This window comes from Camelus dromedarius, chromosome 34, assembly GCF_036321535.1.
Source record: "Camelus dromedarius isolate mCamDro1 chromosome 34, mCamDro1.pat, whole genome shotgun sequence".
Lineage (NCBI taxonomy): Eukaryota > Metazoa > Chordata > Mammalia > Artiodactyla > Camelidae > Camelus > Camelus dromedarius.
The window spans coordinates 17117250-17137161 of NC_087469.1; the positions used below are offsets into that span (position 1 = coordinate 17117250).

General features: G+C 51.6%; 1 protein-coding gene and 1 long non-coding RNA gene across 2 annotated transcripts in view; one reads left to right on the plus strand and one right to left on the minus strand.

Moving 5' to 3' along the window:
• The window catches only part of BARX2 (BARX homeobox 2), a 64281-nt gene extending 54807 nt beyond the window's left edge, over window positions 1-9474 (plus strand). The window contains exons 3-4 of the mRNA XM_010986276.3: window positions 595-679; window positions 8522-9474. Coding sequence (XP_010984578.3) covers window positions 595-679; window positions 8522-8788 — 352 coding nt within the window. The 3' untranslated portion in view covers window positions 8789-9474. The remainder of the gene's footprint in view (window positions 1-594; window positions 680-8521) is intronic.
• Window positions 675-19912, minus strand: part of LOC105094277 (uncharacterized) — a 71713-nt gene continuing 52475 nt past the window's right edge. The window contains exons 4-6 of the long non-coding RNA XR_004133823.2: window positions 7370-7528; window positions 4103-4254; window positions 675-3181 (exon numbers count right to left, since the gene is read on the minus strand). This is a non-coding gene — a long non-coding RNA (uncharacterized LOC105094277). The remainder of the gene's footprint in view (window positions 3182-4102; window positions 4255-7369; window positions 7529-19912) is intronic.

Consider the following 19912-nt stretch of genomic DNA (forward strand, 5'->3'; position numbering starts at 1 on the left):
TTTTGGGGTCCTTGTTCTGGATTTAGACTGAGATAGGCGCTCTCGTGATTGCAACAGAAGCAGAAGGCACCCACCGCTCTGGCCGCTGAGTTAGGGAGGCAGAAGTAACTCGGGTGAAGCAGAGGCCACGCTCCTGAGAACGTGGAGCCGCCTGACCCCCGTGGTGGAGGCAACCTGCACTGGGGGGGCGCCCATGGGAAGCGGGTGCTTGAGTCGGATCTGAGTGATGAGTGGGATTCTGATGAGGAAGATAAGGCTTTACCTTTTCTCCTCAGTTTGGATCTTGGGTCACAGTCTGCGTTTTGTTCAGGATCAGAGTAAAGAGGCCGGGGGTCAGGAAGAGGACTCGGCAGTGAAGGCTCAAGTCCTTTTCAGGCCCAGTGTGGATAGCCCTTGGGCGTGGGCACCTACTTCTTAGCCTCCCAGAGTTTCATCCACAGGATTCTCGGAAGGAAAGCGGAGCTTCCTGGGGAGGAACGGGTTTAAAGGGGAGGCCCTTGCTCTGGAGCGGAGCCCGGGGCTCGTCAGCGGGACCCCGTCTCCACCGTCCCTTCCCGTCTGCCTCATCCTCCCTCTGTGTCTTGTGCCTTCCAGGTTGGACTTGGCCCAGTCTCTGGGACTCACTCAACTGCAGGTGAAGACCTGGTATCAGAACCGCAGGATGAAGTGGAAGAAAATGGTAAGAAAGAGAGGAAGTCTTCCCAGAGGCCCAGTGTGACGAGAAGAATTCTTACAGCAGAGCTGGTGGGAAGGCAGGGAGGACCCTCTGGTGGTTTGAGCTCCAGAGACTGGAGGGCCTTTTAAGATGCTGAGAGAGAAGCTGTCTGAACAAAAGGATCAGCCATTCCTCCTGGCCGGAGGGATGTTCTTTTCCACAGTCGAATCAGAAATAAAAGAAAAAGAGCCCCCAGGCTCCTCAGTGGCTGGTTTTAACCCCACCTGCTTGCCCTTTCAAAGAACTTCCTTCCATGTCCCACACACAGCTAAGAATAGAAGTCAGTACTCTTTGTTTGTGGGACATACCGGGCACAGCTGTGTGTCCCCTAATGCAGTGATTCTCAAACTAGGGGGCATCAGAGTAACCTGGGCAGCAGGTACAAAGGCAGAACTCCAGGCCTCTCCCAGGATTCTGGTTCCCTGTCCCAGGACAGGACGTGTTAACCAGCCCCCAGGTTCCTCTGACGCACGTGGTACAATGACTGGTTTCCCTAATACTGTTCACGTGCCTCGTTGATTAATTGTTCCACATTTGCTTTTTTAATGAACTTTGTAAACAGCTCTAAAAAAATAACAACAAGCATCTCTACGTTTTGAGGAACTCTAGTTCATAATGGTTTACCACCCCTCTTTTTTTGAAAAGTACAGTTAAATCCAAATTTTTCAAAGTACTTGAGTTTCACCTCCAGTTTTGTAAACCCCAGGGGATAAGATCAAAGCCCAGAGCAAAGAGGAGGGTTGGGAGGAGGCTGGGAAGAAGCCTTGCTCTCATTCTTCAGAGACCAAGTGCACCGTGGGCTGGCACCCAGGCCTCTACACCTCCTCGCGGAGCCCTACAGGCCCGCCCTCCCCTCACGAGGACCGGGCGGTGCGGGCCCACCTGGATGACTTCTGATCTGCTAAGCCATCTGGTCACAAGCCATGTTCCCCGGTGTCTCAAGGGCTGGAATATGGCTTTTTTTCACAATTGCCAAAAAACTAAGGTCCCTCCACTGCCTAGTTTTCAGGGGAAAAAAAAGGTATTTTTTGATAACAGATTTTGAGGCATTTTCTCAATTTTGTGTTTTTGGCCAATATTTTTTCCTGAAAACTTTAGTTCTTGCTATATTGCCTTCTAGGAATGAGAAAAATAAACAGATTACAAATGCATAGTAATGGGGAGATTAGAAGAAAGCCGTCAAGGCAGCAATGATTACATTCCCAGAAAAAAGTTCCTGGGCAAATCTGCTAATTCCCTCGGCAGAGGGGGCAGGTCCCTGCCCCCGAGATGGAAGGGTTTTGGGAGAGAGGCGGCCTGGCCCGTGAACATGCTCCTGGTGAGGTGGCGGTGCCGGCACACGTACAGACACACAAACGGCCCACACATCAGCAGATGCGTACTCAGTGTCTCTGAGAACCACGCGTGGTCCTGGGCACCATAGGAAGTAACGGAACAACATATAACCCTGTCTCCATGGATCTGGTTGGAGAACCGAGGTCCAGGAGGCAGCTGGGGAGCACGCTGTAGTTGAGCGCTGGTTCTCTGCTTATAGATGGAACCCTGGGAGAGCTTGGAGGAGAGGTATCAGGAAAGGTTGCAGGGAGGAGCTGAAGTGTAAGTAAGGCTCAGTTCAATGCATCGTCGCTCCCAAATGCCTAGAATGCTAAGAAGCCCGTGGGCCTTTCGGGGGGCTGATGTCGAAAAGAACCAGCTTCGGGAGCTGGAAGCACTGGGCAGCGTTCCCAGGCCTGCCCCTCCCAGCTGGTTTTGGGCAAGTCTCTTCACCGCTTTCTGTGCAACTTTCACCACCCACCTCCTTCCTCGTCAATCATCGTCGTGGAAATCGATGTCTCCCGAGCGGCAGAGGCATTGTTTAAATTGGTTATCAGCGATCTTTTCATGAGTCAGGTGATGAGCGAGCCGACAGCCTGCCGTCTCCGCCAGCACCGCCCAGGGCCCCAGGGGGCGCGTGCGCCTCTGCCGCTGACGCCACTTGTTTTCCACCAGCCACGGCGCGCGCCGCGGGCGCAGCCGAGGGCCGGGACCCACGGCTCTCAGTGTCGTGGGAGACAAAATGGAGGTAACGCTGCAGACTTCACCTCTGAGAGCATTCCACCGGCCAGCCGCATGCGGGCCCCTTTGGGAAACAAGAGTCCACCTCACCTTGTCTGGTGAGTACTCACTCTCACCAAGCAATGGAGATACAATAAGACACAAACCCATCTGTTAAAAAATAAAAATCAAAGTACTCAGTCCAGTGGGGAGACAGACCTGTGAACCAGTAATTCTACAGCGTGATCAGGGCAACTGTGGAAGGACTTATGAGGCTCTGGGTCAATGTAGAGAAGGGAGGGCTTCCCAGAAGAGGCGCCATCTAAACTGGGTTTAGCAGGTGAACAGACGTGCCAGGTGAAGGTGGCAAGGGTGTCACAGGCAGGAGGAAGGTACAGAAGCACGTGGGGCGCTGGGAGGACCTCAGAACGGCTGCAGCGAAAATAAGAGCAAAGCGCCTCGGATTGGGGTCCCATTCTGACCTCCCCGGAGCCGCACGGCCCTGTTGGGGTCCCGCTTGCTGCTCGTTTTCCCTGGTAAAGCTCCTTCAGGGCCATCTCTTTGGGGAAGTAGGGAGGAAAAGAAGACGATAATTGGGTAATAAAGAGGTCTCCAGGCAAGTAACCTCACTGGAACTGGAAACAGATTAGCACTTGAGTCGCAGAGCTATTCACCCGGCTGCCAGGGACAGCGCTGCCAGACCTAGAGAGCACCGCTGACTGGGCTTTCCCGGTCAGCACCTGTGACCCACAGCAGGCTGGGTAAATGGGACCGCACGCGTTCGATGGGACTTGCACCCTCCTTCAGTTTCTGCTTGCCTGGGGTTCCAGTAGGTCCACAGGGCTTTGCAGTGGGCCGGAAGTTCCCCATCACTCGGGGTTACTTTTCAGCTCTAAAGTACCAGGGTCCAGATGGACCACGCCCTCCCCTCCCAGTCACAGAGCTGGGTGGGCCACCCACCTTGGACGCCGGCATCCTTCACACAGAAAGTCTCCAGCTCGTCCCCGCTTCTGTGAAACTGCTACCGGTTGCTCTGTGTCATCGTGGGCAGGTTACCTACCTAACCTCTGTGTGCCTGTTTCCTCGTCAGTACGTGCCTAATGGACACCTGATTAGGGATGTGGATGCAGTAACTGAGCCAGTCCCTGCAGGACTCAGGGCCAAGAAAGTTTAGCTGTTACTTTTCTCATTATTATTTTAACATTATTTACCTCTCCACAAAAGTCTAAACTTCTGGAGGCCAGGAGAAAGAACCCAAAAATGAATTCTGCAGGTTTCAGGGAGGCGGGGGAAGGCCACCCTGGGTGTCTCTGCTTCCTTGTTCCCCACCCGCCAGCCTCCCCGGGTCAGTACCTTAGCGTTTGGGCATGAGCTGAGTGGAACATTCCCCTTCAGATGGAAAATCTGCTCAACAGCGTGCTGGGGAGAGGCCTGTGCTAGAGACAGCGAGCTTCTTAGCTTCGTGGGAAGATCGTCATTGGCGTGGCTCTCACTGTTCCACAGAGCTGCAGAGAGAGAGAGAAGAAGGGGGCAGAAAAAGCACTGAGTTAATGAGTCTGCGGTCTAGGGTCTGCTGGGAGGTCGGGTAACTGTAGATAAATACTGGCGTCAGAGGTAACAGTGCAGGGTTTATGTAACCCCTGCCCGTTCTACACAATGAAACACCCACCGGTGAGAGTGTTAGATTCGAATGGTCGGGGCGCTGTGCTCAGATCCCAGCTCTGCCTTGGCTGGCTCTTCCCCCACCACCGACCATTTCTGCCTGCTGTTTCCTGCCTGAGAAACGGGGAGGTAGAAGGCTTGTCTGTCTGCTGACGTCCAGGCTCTCCAGTCAGGCTGCCTGTCCCCCACCCACCTGTGCACCCCGGGAAGGACGCAGAGGCCTGGCCCTGACTCCCCAGCCGCAGGACACTGGAGTCCCTAGTTTTAGAGCTCAGAGGAGGGCGGCCAGCGGGCCCGGCTGCTAAAACTAGGCGGTGTGCTTGGTGTTCTTTCCGAGAGGTATGTGACCTCACGGGTTGTCTGTCTCTCTGGACCAAGGGGACTGCGCTGGCTCTGGGGATAACTGGGGAGGAGGGGTGCCGGGAGAAGGGTCACAGGGTACATGTGAATGTGCAGCTCCCGGTGTGGGGTGATCGTGAGATAATTGCATGTCCCAGGTGTGCTGGCAGGCAGGGGGCCAGGGGCCGAGTGCGGAGAGCAGCCAAGAGGGTAGTTATCTCCTAATTGCTGCTTGTGCTGGAATGTTTTATTCCATTTAGAAAATGGTCTGATTGTTTTGATTTTTTTTCACGGGGTAGAAAAACAGCCAGGTGGGGTCTGTCCAAGCCGTGTGGGTGGTGTTCTCTAATTGCTGGGCTGGACTTTCTTTTGCCAATTAGGTGGCTTCTTTAGACCTGCCCTTTTATAACCTGATTACTACATGGGGCAACTCGGTTTTGTATAACCTCTTTCATACCGAGCAGAGTTGCTTTCAACATGTCAGTTCCAACTTGGCACATATGGGTGCTTTCAACAGCCTGTGCTCAGACTGAAATCAAAATCAGATCCTGACTTAAATGAAAAGGAACATAGGGATGTCTTCTCCCCGGTGGTGGATTCTGTCAGCATCCATACCTTGTTAGAGGTCCCCTTCACATCTGTGTGTTGGCTGTTTGGGTTGAAAGTACAGTGGCTGAGCAGATTCCCAGCTAAAAGGAGGTGCTCATTGAGAACTTACGGTTTTTCTTACACCACTTACAAAAGTTAACTCAAAATGAATCATACACCTAAATGTAAACATTAAAACTATAGAACTCGTAGAAGAAAATATTTACTCTTAGAGTAAATGTTTATGACCTGGGGTTAGGCAAAACCTTCTTAGATATGACGCCAAAATCACAAACAACCATAACAACGAAAAAATTGGACTTCATCAAAATTAAAAACTTCTGTGCTATGAAGGACACCATCGAGAGAGTGAAGAGGCAACACACAGAATGGGAGAACATACTTGCAAGTCTTATACCTGAAAAGGGACTTTTATCCAAAGTAGGTAGAGAACTCTTATAACTCAATACTAAAAAAGGCAACCACTTTTTAAATGGGCAAATGATTTGAACAAACTTATCGCCAAAGAAGATGTACAGCTGGCCCGCAGGCACATGAAGAGACGCTCAACTTCATTAGTTGTCGGGGACGTGCAAGTGAGAAACACAATGAGATGCCACTTCACGCCCACCGGGATGGCCAGAACGAGGAAGAAATACCAAGTGTGGCGAGGCCGTGGAGAGCCAGGGCCCTTAGATACTGCTGAGTGGAGTGGAACATGGTGCAGCTGCTTCAGAAAACAGTCTGGAAATTCCTCAAAATGTTCAACACAGAGTCACCGTATGACCCAGAACTTCCCCTTCTGGTTATACACCCAAAAGGAGTGAAAGCAAAAAGATATCTGCACACCCAAGTTCACAGTAGCATTACTCACCATACCGTAACCCAAAGATAGAAGCAACCCAAGTGGCCATCAGCTAATGAGCGGGTAAGCAGGATGCGGTTTATCCGTACAATGGAGGTCGCTTGGCCTTAAAAGGAATGAAAAACCTACGTGTGCTACAACACAGATGAACCCTGGATGCAAAAATGAAAGCAGCCAGTCACAAAGGACGACACATTGTTATGATCCTATGAAACGTCCAGGACACACAAACCTGTAAAAGCAGAAAGCAGATTTGTGGTTGCCTCGGGTTGAGGGGCAGGGGAGAAGCGGGCAGGGGCCACTAATGAGTACGGGGTTTCTTTTGGGAATGATGAAAATGTTCTAAAACTGGATTCTGATGACAGCTGCACAATTCTGTGACTTACTAAAAACCACTAAGTTGTGCACTATAAATGAGTGAAATGCGTGGTATGTGAACTGTATCTCAATAAAGCTATTTAAAAAGAGAATTTATGGTTTATCGAGTTACTACATTCATTGTTGTAAGTCAGCACTTGGCCGTCCTCTGCCGCTCAGAGGAGAGAGATGCAGTCAGTAAGTACTTCGTGGCCGCATAGAGAGTGAGTTGGAAGTCCGATGCTTGGAGCACAAAGCAAGGCGCAGATGCAGGATTTACCTTCTAGGAGCTTCTGTTCAAATGAAGAAGCGAAGATCACAACAGGTGCGTAAGTAGCAAAAACAGATCCCACTCGTAACCACCTGTGCCCGTCCTTGTCCCCCTGAAGCCATTCTCACCAGCTGCTTAGAAAACCAGCAGCTACGCCGGCTAGAGTTCAGAGCCAGTGGAGGACACAGAGTGTCTGTTATACCCAGAGTAACATGTACATATTTAAAATACTGCCCCTGCCTACCTCATGGGGCTCTTGTTTGCGTCACACATTGGGACAGCAAGTGTGCAAGTCCTTTGAAGTCAGAGAAAGCCATCGGGTTACTATTATTTTGCTTACTTTATATCCTTCCTGAAGTCTATGGACAGGCATGTTGAGAGAGGTTAGTTCATTCAGTGACAGTTGTTGAATGCCTGCTGTGTGCAGGGACTGAGTGAGAGCGCCAGGCAAGGAAACACAGAGTGACAGTCGCTGATGAAAGTGCTCCGCTGGCGGGAGTACGGGGCGCTCACAGGGCATACTGCGGAGGGCACTTACCTTAGACGTGGGAGGCCAGGGAAGGTCCCCAGGAGAAGCACCGTCTAAGCTGAGTGAACCCGGCGAGCAGGGTGGGAGGCACGCTCAGGAGAGGCAGTCTGCCAGAGACGCTCCTGGCCCTTTCCTGCACCTTACTTGTTGGTCTCCTTCACCGTCGCCCTGTGCAATAAAGTATGATCATCTCCATTTTACAGACTAGGAAACTGTAAACTGCTCGGCGTTTAAAGGACTCTCCCAAAGACAAAGTGGATAAGTAACTTTTAGAGCAAGAACACTCTCCCAAGCGCCGCTGCTCCTTCGAAGGATACAAAACCATGTTTTATACCGTCTTTTTTCTGAGTACAGAAACACTCATACGTGATCGTTGTTGAAAAATTAGAAAAAATATTTTAAAAAACTGTTTAGTTATTCACGATCCTGAGACTGCAGACAGGGTGGTATGTAGCTGCCTAGCCTCCAAATTGAATTATGCTGGTTCAGAACCCGTTTTGCACGAAAATACATTAGTGTCACTTCACACTCTCCTATGTGATGACTAGTGGTTATCATGTCCTCTCTCCACCTTACAATTATGTGCCCAATCACATGGTGGAGCTTTAGGTGTGTTTCTCCAAATTTGTGTTATTATAACCAATTTTGTGATGAACATTTTTGTACATCAATCATTGTCTCAATCTTTGATGACTTCCGCAGGCTAAGCTGTTAAAAGTGCAATTTCTGTGCCAAAGAGTGCACATTTTAAGACCTGATTTAAATTCTCAGATTGTCTTTGGAAAAGCTGTAACCAATTATACTTTCACACTAGCATGTGAGTGTTTTCCTGTTTGTTACAAATATTGTCTTTAAACCTGTCAACTTGCTATCACATTCCTACTTTAGTTTCCATGTCTTTCCCTGTTGTTGAAGTTGGATTTTTCAATGTGTTTATGATCACTGTATTTAATGCCAATAGATGTGGTATTGATTTAAAAAGTGCACTGAGCCTTTAAACGATGAAGCTGACTTTGCAGACTGGAGGTGACCTGTGGAGAATACTTTCTGCCAAACCTTGTGACTTCACTGCTGGGGAGGGATGGTTTAGGTGCCCCGTGAGTGGGAAAGTGGCAGGAAGGAGTTATTTCTTAGATCTGATGACTGTTTTTCTCCATGTAGGTTCTTAAAGGTGGACAGGAAGCGCCCACAAAACCCAAAGGTCGTCCTAAAAAGAACTCCATCCCCACATCAGAAGAGATCGAAGCTGAGGAGAAGCTGAACAGCCAGGCCCAGAGCCAGGAGCCCAGGGAGCCCTCCCAGGGCCAGGAGGGGATCTGTGACACGCAGGAACCGAAAGCATGCGGTGTCCCCTTAGAAGTGGCCGAGCCCCCCAGCCAGCCCCAGGAGTTGCCGGTAGCCTCTTCAGAACCCCCACCATCAAGCTAAGATAAAGCTCCTTTTGGGGAGAAGGGGACTGGGAAGAAGGGAAAGAGAGAAGGCAGGGAGAACGGGGGGAGGAAAGCTTCCAGGAGCCGGGTGGCCTGGGGGAGACGACACCGCGGGCTCCCGGCTTCCTCCCCACAGGTCTCGCGTGAGCATCTGGGGAAGACTTTAGCCCCGGATGCCCCCGACTAAGGGAGACAGTGCCTTGGAACTGCCTGCCCCAGCTGGGGGGAAGCCGCGGGGCTGCCGGGGTCCAAGCCCCCCCCGGCGCGGTGGAGGGTGCTGTCTGCTCTCCCCTCCATCCTCTGGGCAGCCGGTCGTCAAAGCAGAAAGAGACGGAGGCCTGGGCAGCACGCCCGGGTTCCCTGCTGACTCAGCACTTACTTCTGTCGTTTTCAAACAGAATTTAATGTTTTTGGTTGTTGTTGGCTTTTTTTGGCGGGGGGGGGTTGGTGAGGGTGGGGAAATAGGATTTGGGGGAAGGGAGTTCTGAGTTAATAGAATAAAGTTTGTTTGTTTGAAGACACGCGTGCCTTTGTACCCATTATAAGATGGTCAGGTGACCCAAGAACTTGATAAACCTTGTTTTTCTTGCTTCATTAAGTTGCCATCCCTGAAGCTGCAATGCAGATAACTGCAATGTTAAGATGACTTTTATTTTTTAATTAAAAATAAATCTTTCAAAAGGATTGGGTGTGTTGTTTCTTCTGGGGAGTGTATTTAGCCCTTCTTGAATATGTCCTAAGGGAAGAGAGACCCAGAGATGGCCTAGCCCCCTGGGCTTTAATTTCCCAAGCAAGAACACTTACGACTGGGCCAGGCCACTGGCGTCCAAATACAGAGCAACCAAAGCAGCCCCAAGAGGCAGGGGAGCTGGGGCCCTGCTGGAGCGTCCAGCTTTAAAAGCTTCTTCAAAGAGGTGATAAATTCATAGGCTTCAAAAATCAGGCTATATAAAAAGTCTTGCTTCCCTCCTGCCCCTCTACCCAATCCCCACATCCCCTGCAGGGAACCACCTTTATTGGGTTTTGTGGCTTTTTCTGTATTAAGCAGCCATTAGGATGATGGCTGCAACTCTTAACAAAGGAGAATTTGAGAACTACTTGGCTACACGTGCTCTAGGATTCTGAACTTAAAATGATGTCCCACTTTCAATAAGGCCAGGAAAGAGGTAGCTTCCAGACTCCTAAAGTGAGAACTCTGACCCTGTGTCTTGTTCCACTGTCCCACAGACCGGCCCAGAGGCTCCATCCCACAGGGGGTCTTTGTCACAGTTCCCCTGATGTGTGCATTTGTGACGTCCGTGGGGCAGGTGCCCATCTTGTGGGCCGCCAACTAGCAATTACACAGGAACTCCCAAGTGTGGGCTTGGGAAATAGAAACTGACTTTAATAATGGCCTCACCTGGGAAGTCACACCTGTCCCGCGTTCTGTAGAACAAATCATATTCCCTTCACAGTTAAGCAGGAAGGAGCTGCTTGTTTTCAGTAACCTGGCTGCTGGCTTCCCTCCATTAACGTGGACAGTTTGGACTTGGCCAAGGCTGTGCCTGCCTTCCCTTGGCCGTTGGGAGCAACAGAGAGAAAAGTCTCTTTCTTAACTCTCTGAATAGACAAAGGAGGTAAGGATCTGGCCTCTGAGAACCAGTCTGTGCAGACCGCACCCAGCCGTCTGCAGAGTGTCTTGCTCTGGGCCCGCGGGAAGCTGCCTCCCTCAGCTCCAGCCCACCCCACGCAGCTTCATGGTCTGCCTGCCAGGCGGCGTCCCAGCGGCCAGTGTGAGCAGGTGAGTCTGTGCCAGCGTGGTCCCTCCTGAGGAACTGTTCTGCCCCGTTCCCCACCCCAGGAAGGCCTTCGTCCGGACGCTGTTCTCCTATAATGGTTCTCGGTCTCTGGCCCTGGTCTCTCGTACTGGCCGCCTCCTGCGTGTGTACCGTGACTGGCACCGCGCAGGTACACACACCTGGCCTTCCCGAGCCTGGGTGCTGGGCGCTGTTTCTGAACCCCAGCCCTGAGCCCCTGGCCTGCCATCTCTCGTATTGTTTCTGGAGCCTAAGGGTTGAAGGGATCAGTGGGGAACTTAAGAGCTTGGATTATCTCCCCTCCTGTTTTGGAAGCCCCGAGCCCAAGGTCACCTCCACTGACAGGCCCAGGGCTTGTCCTCTGGCCTCAGCTCAGCACAGCTCGGCCCTGGGGCTCAAAGGTGGGCCAGGGCTGGGCCTTCCCAATGCAAGTGGGCACTGATTTGGGGCCGAGCCCTGCTCCACCTCCGCCTCCATCCTTCCCTTCTCCCTCCAGTTCCCAAGCCTTGTGCCCGGCACCCAGAACCAGCCCCACGGATTTCTTCTGGGGTGCCACTTCCTTACTTTCTCTGCCTCCTTCTCGAGGGCCAGGTCCCCCTCAAGTCATCTACCTCTGAGGACCCTGCTGAGCAAACACATTCCCTCCCTTCTCCGGCATCTGGGATGGTGACCCTGAGGGGTCAGTCTTATTTTGCAGTCTGGTCACCTGCTGCTTTCTGTTTCCCAGAAGAAGGGAGACACCGAGGCAATCTGACCACATGAGGAAGTGACCACGCGAGGCTTCAGCCTCCTGACTCTCGCACCGTCTCTCCCTGTGAGGACCGGCGGGCTCTTTACCAGCACTTCTAGCTGATGCTGCCCCCTCGGGGCTGAGAGCCAAGCCCGGGAGCTTCGCGTGCCCTCCCTCCGGCCTTGGAAACCAGTCTGCACCTTTTCTGGGGATGGGGGGACAGGGGGACGGGGGAGGCTTCTAGCAGCAGTCTCCCTGCCCTCAGCTTTGCCCTGATGCCAGGTTCAGAAGGGGCCCTTGCCAGTGACACGGGGCGGCAGCCGGGGACAGCTGCTTCTGCTCCCACCGCCTGGATTCCTGGGGCAGGTCCTGGGCCCTCGGTGCTGGCCCAACAATGCGTGCGTGTCTGGGGCACGGCTCCCCCGACTTGCGTCTCCATCATGAACAAGGTTTGCTGAGACAACACTCACCTGGCTGGACTCAGTCCCCAGGGGGGTCACACTGCGAGCTTCCAGCCCTGAACTAGGCTGAACAGATCTCTCAGAACCAACCGGAAGTTTGTCTCAGAGACTGGTCAGTTCTAGAATCATCTTAGAGAGGGGGCTCTGGGGACGTCAGTGACTTGCCCTGAGGGTTCCCCTGCCCTTCTCAGAGCCTTTCCACTCCATCCACCCGGCCTCGCCCCACACCTGGGCCAGGCCCGGGCTGGCGCTGGACTGCCGGGCACGAAGCGCTCTCCTCAACAAGCCGTGCTCGTCAGCCTGGGCACGTGCCGTCCACTCGGCAGCAAATGAGCAGGGACTTCGCAGGAGCAAGCCAGACTGTCCCCGGGTTCCCCCAGCAGCACACTCCTGCCTGATCCCTGGCCGTTTTCCACAGACACCACCTCAGTCTCGTCCCCATCACATGTCACATGTGACGGATCCACTGAAGGGTGGGAAGCACTGCTCTGCGTGCAGACACACACACACACACACACACACACACACACACACACACACACACACACACACACCCCTCCGCTGCCCTTGCCAAGCGCTGCCTCATCCAGGCTTCTCTCTCCTCTTCTGAACCTTCCCGTCTGGCTCGGGGAGGCTGCTCCCCGGCCTTGCCTGTGCCCAGGAGACAACGTCCTCTTCCTTCCTGCCCCGGTCCCTCTCCCTCTCCCTTCTCAGCATAGGAGTCTGAAGCTACCTCTTCCTGTCCCTTCATTAACCTCACCTCTGCCCCAGCCTAACCTGTTCATTCCTCTCTCGCTGCTTCCTGGTAATGCATCCTTTGTCATCATCACTGTGGTCCTGCCATAGTTCCAGAGAGAACACGGATTTGTTTTGTCTCCCTGATAGAGTGTAAATTCCTTGAGGCTGTTTTTCAGTTTCTATGTTCTGAGTCTCTCTTTCTGCACGGAGACTGTGGCCTCCTGCTGACATGGTTCCTGGCCCAGAGCTTTTGAGTTCTCAGCAGAAGGGCGGGTCCAGCTCCCGGCCACAAAGCAACTCTCCTGTCACTGACCACTGCTGGTGCCAGCTCACTGGCTGCAGGGCTGGGAGATGAGAGGAAAAGAACAGCAAAGCATCTCTGTCATTTGTAGATACATTCCCACCACCCACGGGAAGCAGTGCCAGGCTGCTTCCACAGGGGCAGAGGGTGGGGGGCGACAGGGGCCCCCACTTGGTGGCCTGCAAGGCCAGGGGTCAGTTCACACCCCATCTTGCCAACTCTTCTGGGGAAAAGGTGTTGACGGGGCTCTGGGGAGGATGCCCTTGGAAGATTTTCCCCAAGGAGATCACAGGTGGGGTTGCAGCCAGCAGTCTGGGAGGAAGACGTTTACCAAGATGTTTGTCTCAAACAAAATTAAAGTCCTGTCTAGACCCAATCCCTATCTGTAGCTGGTGGTGGGTTGGGAGGCAGTGTGACCTGGCTCACGAAGCAAAGTTCAAAGGTGGCTGAAGGGGGATGAGGCGTTCTGGAGGATGAGGGGGACGAGGGGCAGCAATGGTGGGAAGGTGACAGCTGCCCCTGGGGCCAAGCTCTGAGCATCTTGGGACGGGTAGCACCAGACACATCCTTTCCCCCTGCAGAGGGGGCATCTGGGAGAGACGGCAGCCCCTTGAGAGAGGGCCCAGCCAGCCAGGTCAGAAGCCAGCGCAGTCCTCTGCCCTCAGAAAGCAGGGTGCCCGGGGCCTTGAGGGGCCCAAGTGGCATCCTCCCAGATTCAAGTCGGCAGGCATTTCCCCGGTGCCCACCCTGTGCTAGTGCTCAGGGCACGGAGGCTGGGGGCGGGGCGCAGGGGACACGTCTCTGCCCTCAAATAAGACAACATCTTGCTGACCTTACACGTCAGTGAGTTTCAGAGCAAGGGCAGGGATTCGAGGGCGAGTGTTGTGGTGGGTACACCTGCCCCTAGCCTGTGAGATGGCGTCCTTCCAAGGCAGGGAAGGTGACTCGTGGAAGACACGTCTCCACACACGTCCTCAGCAGGCTGAGCCGCTAAGAGAGGGTGAGTCTCCCAGGCAGGCCCCCTGTGCATCCGGGAGGGTGGGTACCACTGGGACAACAGGTGTTTGATCAGTTTGCCTGAATACACCTCTAATCCCAGACCGTCGCCCAAATCCTGGGCAGAGGGTGGTTTAGGGCAGCAGAAAGGTCCCGGTAACAGCCCCCGAAATCCGGGTGCGGATCCCGGGAAGGACAGGGCTCGGCGCCAGCCTGTTTTGGCCTCCCTGCGTCCCGCACTCGCCTGGCCAGAGGGCAGCGGCCACTGGGTGTGCGTCCTTCCTCCAGGTCAGCAGGGGCCACCAGGGAGCGGGGCGCACCCTGCCTGCTGAGAGCGCTGGCAAGTCTCCGTGACAGGCTCCTTTCATACCTGACCTCCTTTCCTTCCCAAACCCTCTTCCCTTCTGTTTATTTTGGTTACAGATTTATTAGACACACAGCTAAGTGCCCATTTAGCTCTGCAAACTGTCATCACGCCTGCTTCATGAATAAGATCATTCACTGACAAAACCCTTCAAACATTTTTTAAGAAGAAGGTGGGGAGGGACGGGGGAAGGAGAGGACAGGGAAATAGCGCCCCAGGGCAGTGAGGGGGCCAGGAACAACCGAAACTCAAGGGGCGCCTCTCCTGCCGCTCAAGAATGTCATCACGGCCTTGGCGCCGCCTCGAGTTCACCCTGTCTGTCAAGACATGTGTCATCCCACCTGCAGGATGGCGGGGTCTAGAGTTCACTCCTTTGTCCTGGCTGTGTGCACCTGCTGTAGGTGGTGGCCCAGAACCCCAAGGCCTGTCAGGGAGTCCTCAGTCCGTGTGCTGTGATCCGAACCCTCCCGGTTCGGCCAGGGCTCCCCTCCTCCAGGTGGCATTTCTTCCCAGACACCTGGGGGCCCCTTACACACACCCACACGTAGCTCTGCCGAGAGAGCAGACCCTGGTCCCGGGTCTCCGTCCCTGACCCTATGCCAGGCCTCGCCATGAGGACCATTTACATCATCCCATCTAACCACCTGGGCAGCCACGAACACGGCCGCACTGTTACTATCTCCGCGCAGCAGGGGTGAAGCTGAGACAACGGCGAAGTGACTGGCACTGCTCCCTAATGACCCCAAACCGGCCTGCATTCCCTTCTAAGGAAGCTGAGGGGACAGCCTGATCTGAGGCTGGCAGACCCCTGTGTCCCTCAGCATCCCCTGCAGGGCCTAGGCCCCTGCTCCCACACAGCTGTAACTGGGGCACCTTTCACACCTGCCCTCACAGTGTGGGGTGCAGAGAGCAGATCTCGGTCTGCCCTTCGAGTGTGAGCGATCAAGCCCTCCACCCGCCCGCCCGGACCTGCAGCAGTCCTGCCCCACCCCCTCTACTGCGCCCCCAGAGTCTGGGAATAGTCCTCGTGTTGGGCTGTGTGGTCACCTGCAGTGCCCTGGAAAGGGGGTCTCACGTCTGGAGGAAGCTCGGTGGGAGGGGTCGTGTCTGAAGCAGAGTAACAGCCAGTGTCCTCACCACAGAACTACCAGCAGTGCTGGGGACACCGGCTCTACCCCAACGCGGGAGGGTCACAGTAGGAGCTGGCGGACCCTCAGCAGGACTGCCTGGAGTGCCGAGTCCTCTGTTCTAGCTCTGACGCGGGTGCTGCCCCGTCTCAGCCGTCCTGGGTGACCACTGAGGTCCAGGTCAGCCCAGGAGCTCCAGTTCTGGACCCAGATCATCACCCCTCAGCCCCCCAGCCCCAGAGCCAGCCTTCCTTTACCTGCTCCTCCCTGTCCTCCACTCCAGGCTGCTCCTGCAGCCTTTCTTTCTTCTTACTTGCAGTGTATGTTCAGTGCAAGTAAATTCCGTAATATGAGAAAGTCACTATGAACCAAAGCAAGGTTCACAGATACAACATATAATCAAAGCAGATGTTCAACAAGCAAATATGAAGCAAGAAGGAGTACTCACTTACACATCCAAAAGCCTGAGCTGTGCTGAAGCTGACTGTATTTTTTGTACCGCTTTCTAAGGATGGCAAATATTTGCTTTTGTTACCAAGGCTACTGTGCCTGTCTGGGCCCCGGAACAGGGTCCAGTCATGGCAATCAAAGCATTCGAGGAGTACCTATTTCTTTTACAAAAAAAAGGCAAACACAGCGGCAACCGTACAAGACTTGCTTTGCAGAATCGAGCCTGTTTTAGACTGAGTGTCAAGTTCTAACTATTTAAAACACTGGCCGACACACACACTGTGCTTCAAAGCTAGCTTTATGCATACAGAAAAGTGAGAAAAAGTAATTACAAAAATAGCATAAGAGAATTTTTGTGAGCTCAATTCAGGTGAGTGTCTAATGTTGAATTTATCTCATTTTTCACTTCTTTCAAGATTTACAAAAAATGCTCAATGGACCTTTTAAATTTTTATATATTATTCTACACATGCTGAAATAAAAAGTACTAAATTTAAAGTTATTTGGGGCCATATTTTTGTAGTTAGAGGAATCTGACTCTCTTCTGGGGAATCGAAATGTGTAAAGGGAAATGCCCAGCTTGTAACCTTCTTGGCTTATAAGCAAGATTTAGTAATTAGCCTGGGTCTGGGGTAGTTTCCAGCCCATCATTACCCTGGCACAGGTCAATTACTTTCAGCAAGTCAAATGCAAAACCCCAGAGAAAACAATGTAGCTCCACGAGAACAGGGAAGGCTTATCAATGGAAACGTTTGCCCAGAGTAAGCCGGCACCAAACCAGAGCTGCTGAAACAACATGAAGCAGGTTCACAGCAGAAGCGAGGTTCCTGCTGCTGCACACACAGACAGAGCCCGGAAGCTTTCCATCCTCTCTGATTATCTTACAGCCATCTAGACTGAACCAAAGTGAAAGCTGAGTCTCCTTTCCACGTTCTATTCTTTCACTCTAGAGGAAGGTAAAAATCTTTTCTTTTCACTTCCGAAGTGGAGTTTTGGGTGTGTATATTTCCCAAGCCACACTTAATATGTCTACATCTCTCTTCAGTCTTGGACGAGAAATTCCATTTGCCAGAGTTAGCACTGCACCCACTGTCCAGTTAAACCCCTCAGATGTTCCTCAAACCAATCAGATTAAGGATTCTCAATATTTTATGAATCATATTTGTGTCGATAAAATTAAGGGGTAAAATTTAGTAGATTTGGTAAGGATTTTTTAATTTCTTTTATTGCCATTCCAGACTTCAAGAAGCAGCTGTCTCGATTCTGGAAGATGGGGTTAGGGAAGTATAGCTGTTTTTTGACCAGAGCCGAGGCTATTAGTCCAAGTTTAAGGGATGGTATGTCCCTTAAGTCTTTTTATATCTATAAAATGGTCTCTCTTTCATCTTTTTTCCCACTTGCCAATTGGATGTTTTGTTTCTACACATTAAAGAGATTGACATCAGTATGAATCCATGACATATTTTATCTTTTAAAAAAAGTATTCCTAGCTCAGCCTTCAGAAAAGACCAAGAAACAAGGATTAACCCAGTGGCAGTGGAAACTCTGGACACCTAGATGATGGCTCCCACATTTTTTTTTCCCACTAAAAGAAAACCAGGAATCTTGGAAATGGCTCATTCCGGGTCTGGGGAAGGAATTCCATAAGGTTGTCTTGGGATGTCTGCTTGCATTGGAAGGCAGTGAAAATATTAAACACCACCAGGCCATGTTAAAAGGATGTAAGGGACATAGAAACCAACTTGAAGAGGTGTCCACTGACTAAAAGTGGGATAATGCGAGTACTGGTCAGAATAGTAACTGGCTCTCTGTGTATCTTTTTTGGTGAGGTGTCTGTTAAGGCCTCTGTCCCATTTTTAATCAAGTTGTTTGTTTTCTTATTGTTGAGTTTTAAGTGTTTCTTATATATCTTGGACAGCAATCCCTTATCAGATACGTGTTTTACAAATATTTTCTCATAGTCTGTGGCTTGTATTCACATTCTCTTGGTCAGGCCTTTTGTAAAGAAGACGTTTTGATCTTAATGAAGTCCAGCTTATCGATTATTTCTTTCATGGATCATGACGTCAGTGTTGTATCTAAAAATTCACCACCAAACCCAAGGTCATCGAGATGTTCTCCTGTTACCTTCTGGGAGTTTTACCGTTTTGCATTTTACATTTAGGTCTCTGCTCCATTTTGAGTTAATTTCTATAAAGGCTAAGGTTCTGTGTCTAGATGCCTTTTTTTTTTTCCAGCACATGGATACCCAGTTGATCCACTTGACAGAAAGACTTGTCCTTTCTCTACTGCACGGCCTTGGCTCCTTTGCCAAAAATCAGTTGCTTATATCTGTATGGAACTATTTCTCCCTATTCTGCTCCATTTATCTATTTGTCAGTTCTTTGGCCAATACCATACTGTCTTAATTACTGTAAGCTTCATAATAAGTCTTGAAATCGCGCAGTATTAGTCCTCTGAATTTTTTCTTCTCTTTCAACATTGCCTTGGCTACCCTGGGTTTTCTGCCTCTCCCATATACACTTCAGAATCAGTCTGTTGATAGTTAGAAAATGACTTGCTGGGATTTTGATTGGGATTGCATTGAATCTATAAATCAAGTTGGAGTAAGTTTTTTTTTTTTTAAAAGACAAAGATAAAATTTTAAAGGGGAATTTCAAGCATTGGACGTTTATGAGGCTTTTCGAGGCTACTAGTGCTTTTCAGAGATCTGCGATGTCCCATTACAGCTGGTGCTGGGAGAGCACAGTTGTCTTTACCATTAGTTGTGATCTGGGGGACTGCAGACCTCAGGGCAATTTCTCTGGGCCACTGAGTATGGGTTTTGCCTCAAGAAGCAGTTGCTGACCCAGCCTGGATGCTCCTTCAGCCACTGTTCTCATTTCTTCTTCTCATGGTTGGGTTTCTTGAGCTGTCTAGACTCACTGTCTCCACATCGTCTCTTCCCATCCACTCCCAAATCTACCGCGCGTGGTCTTCTGCTGGCACTCCTCCATTCTTGCTGGCTACACGTGACTCTCTGATGGCCTCTCCACGGGCCCCACATCATCAGCCACCCTCTCTCCCCTGAGGCTCCTCCTCTGTGGTCTCCATGTCCTGCTTCTCCCCTGCACTCCTGAACAACTTCTCCATCTCCTCCTCACACTCTCTCCCTCCATCAGTGCATTCACGTTGACGTTCTCCAGGACCGGCCTCAGGCCTCTCTGCACCGGGCAGGCTCATCCTGCTCCATGGCTTCAGTTATGACCTATATTACAGGTTTCTCAAACCGCCACCTTCAGTCAGGGTCATTTTCTTGAGAGCCTCTACCTCCACTTGCCAACAGGATGCCATCAGCTAGATGCCCTATCGGTATTTCAAACTTGACATCAATTTTTTTCCCCTTCCTCTCTCCTCCTAATTTGAACTTGTTCTTTTTTCTGTGCTTTCTGATAAACAGACCACAACCACTCTTATCAAAACCCTGGGAGCTCCCCTCAGCTCCTCTCTCTGCTTTATGCTCCCACGTCCAAACAGCTACCAAGTTCTGTCAGTCGCTCTTAAATGTATCTTCAGTTGCTGATTGTCACATCCACCTGGCCCAGGCCCTTATCATCTTTCACTGCTGCAACAGCTTGTTAATCCATCTCCTGGCCTCCTGTCTTCCTTCCTTCCTACTCATTCTTTACTCTGCCCTAAAAGTAATCTTTCTAAAACACGTATCTGGACATGTAACTCCAGAGCTTAAACGCCTGTAAGGCCCCTGATATCCTGAGAGATAATGTCTAGCTTGCCCCACCAGGCCTTCACAAGCCCTCCTTCTGGGTCCCAGGTTCACATACTTCTCCAAACTCGCCCACCCGTCAAGAACCCCACTCTTCAGCCACGTTAAAATGCCTGCAGTTCCCGGAACCCTCTCTGGAGTTTCAGGTCTAAGTTGCTTCTCGGTTTCTGATTCTTAAGATACCTGGCTTGCCCTGCCCACCTGCTGGGCTCCACTATGTTTTCTAATTACTCGTTTACATGTCTGTGCCCACCGCATCCCACATCCCCACCAAGACTATGAAGCCTTGAGACGGGTAGGAGCCACTTTCCACATTCGTCTTTGTTTCCTGGGAGCCTATCTTGGTACCTGGAAATGTCTGTTGAGTGAATGAATGGGACAGGGTGACAGTGACAC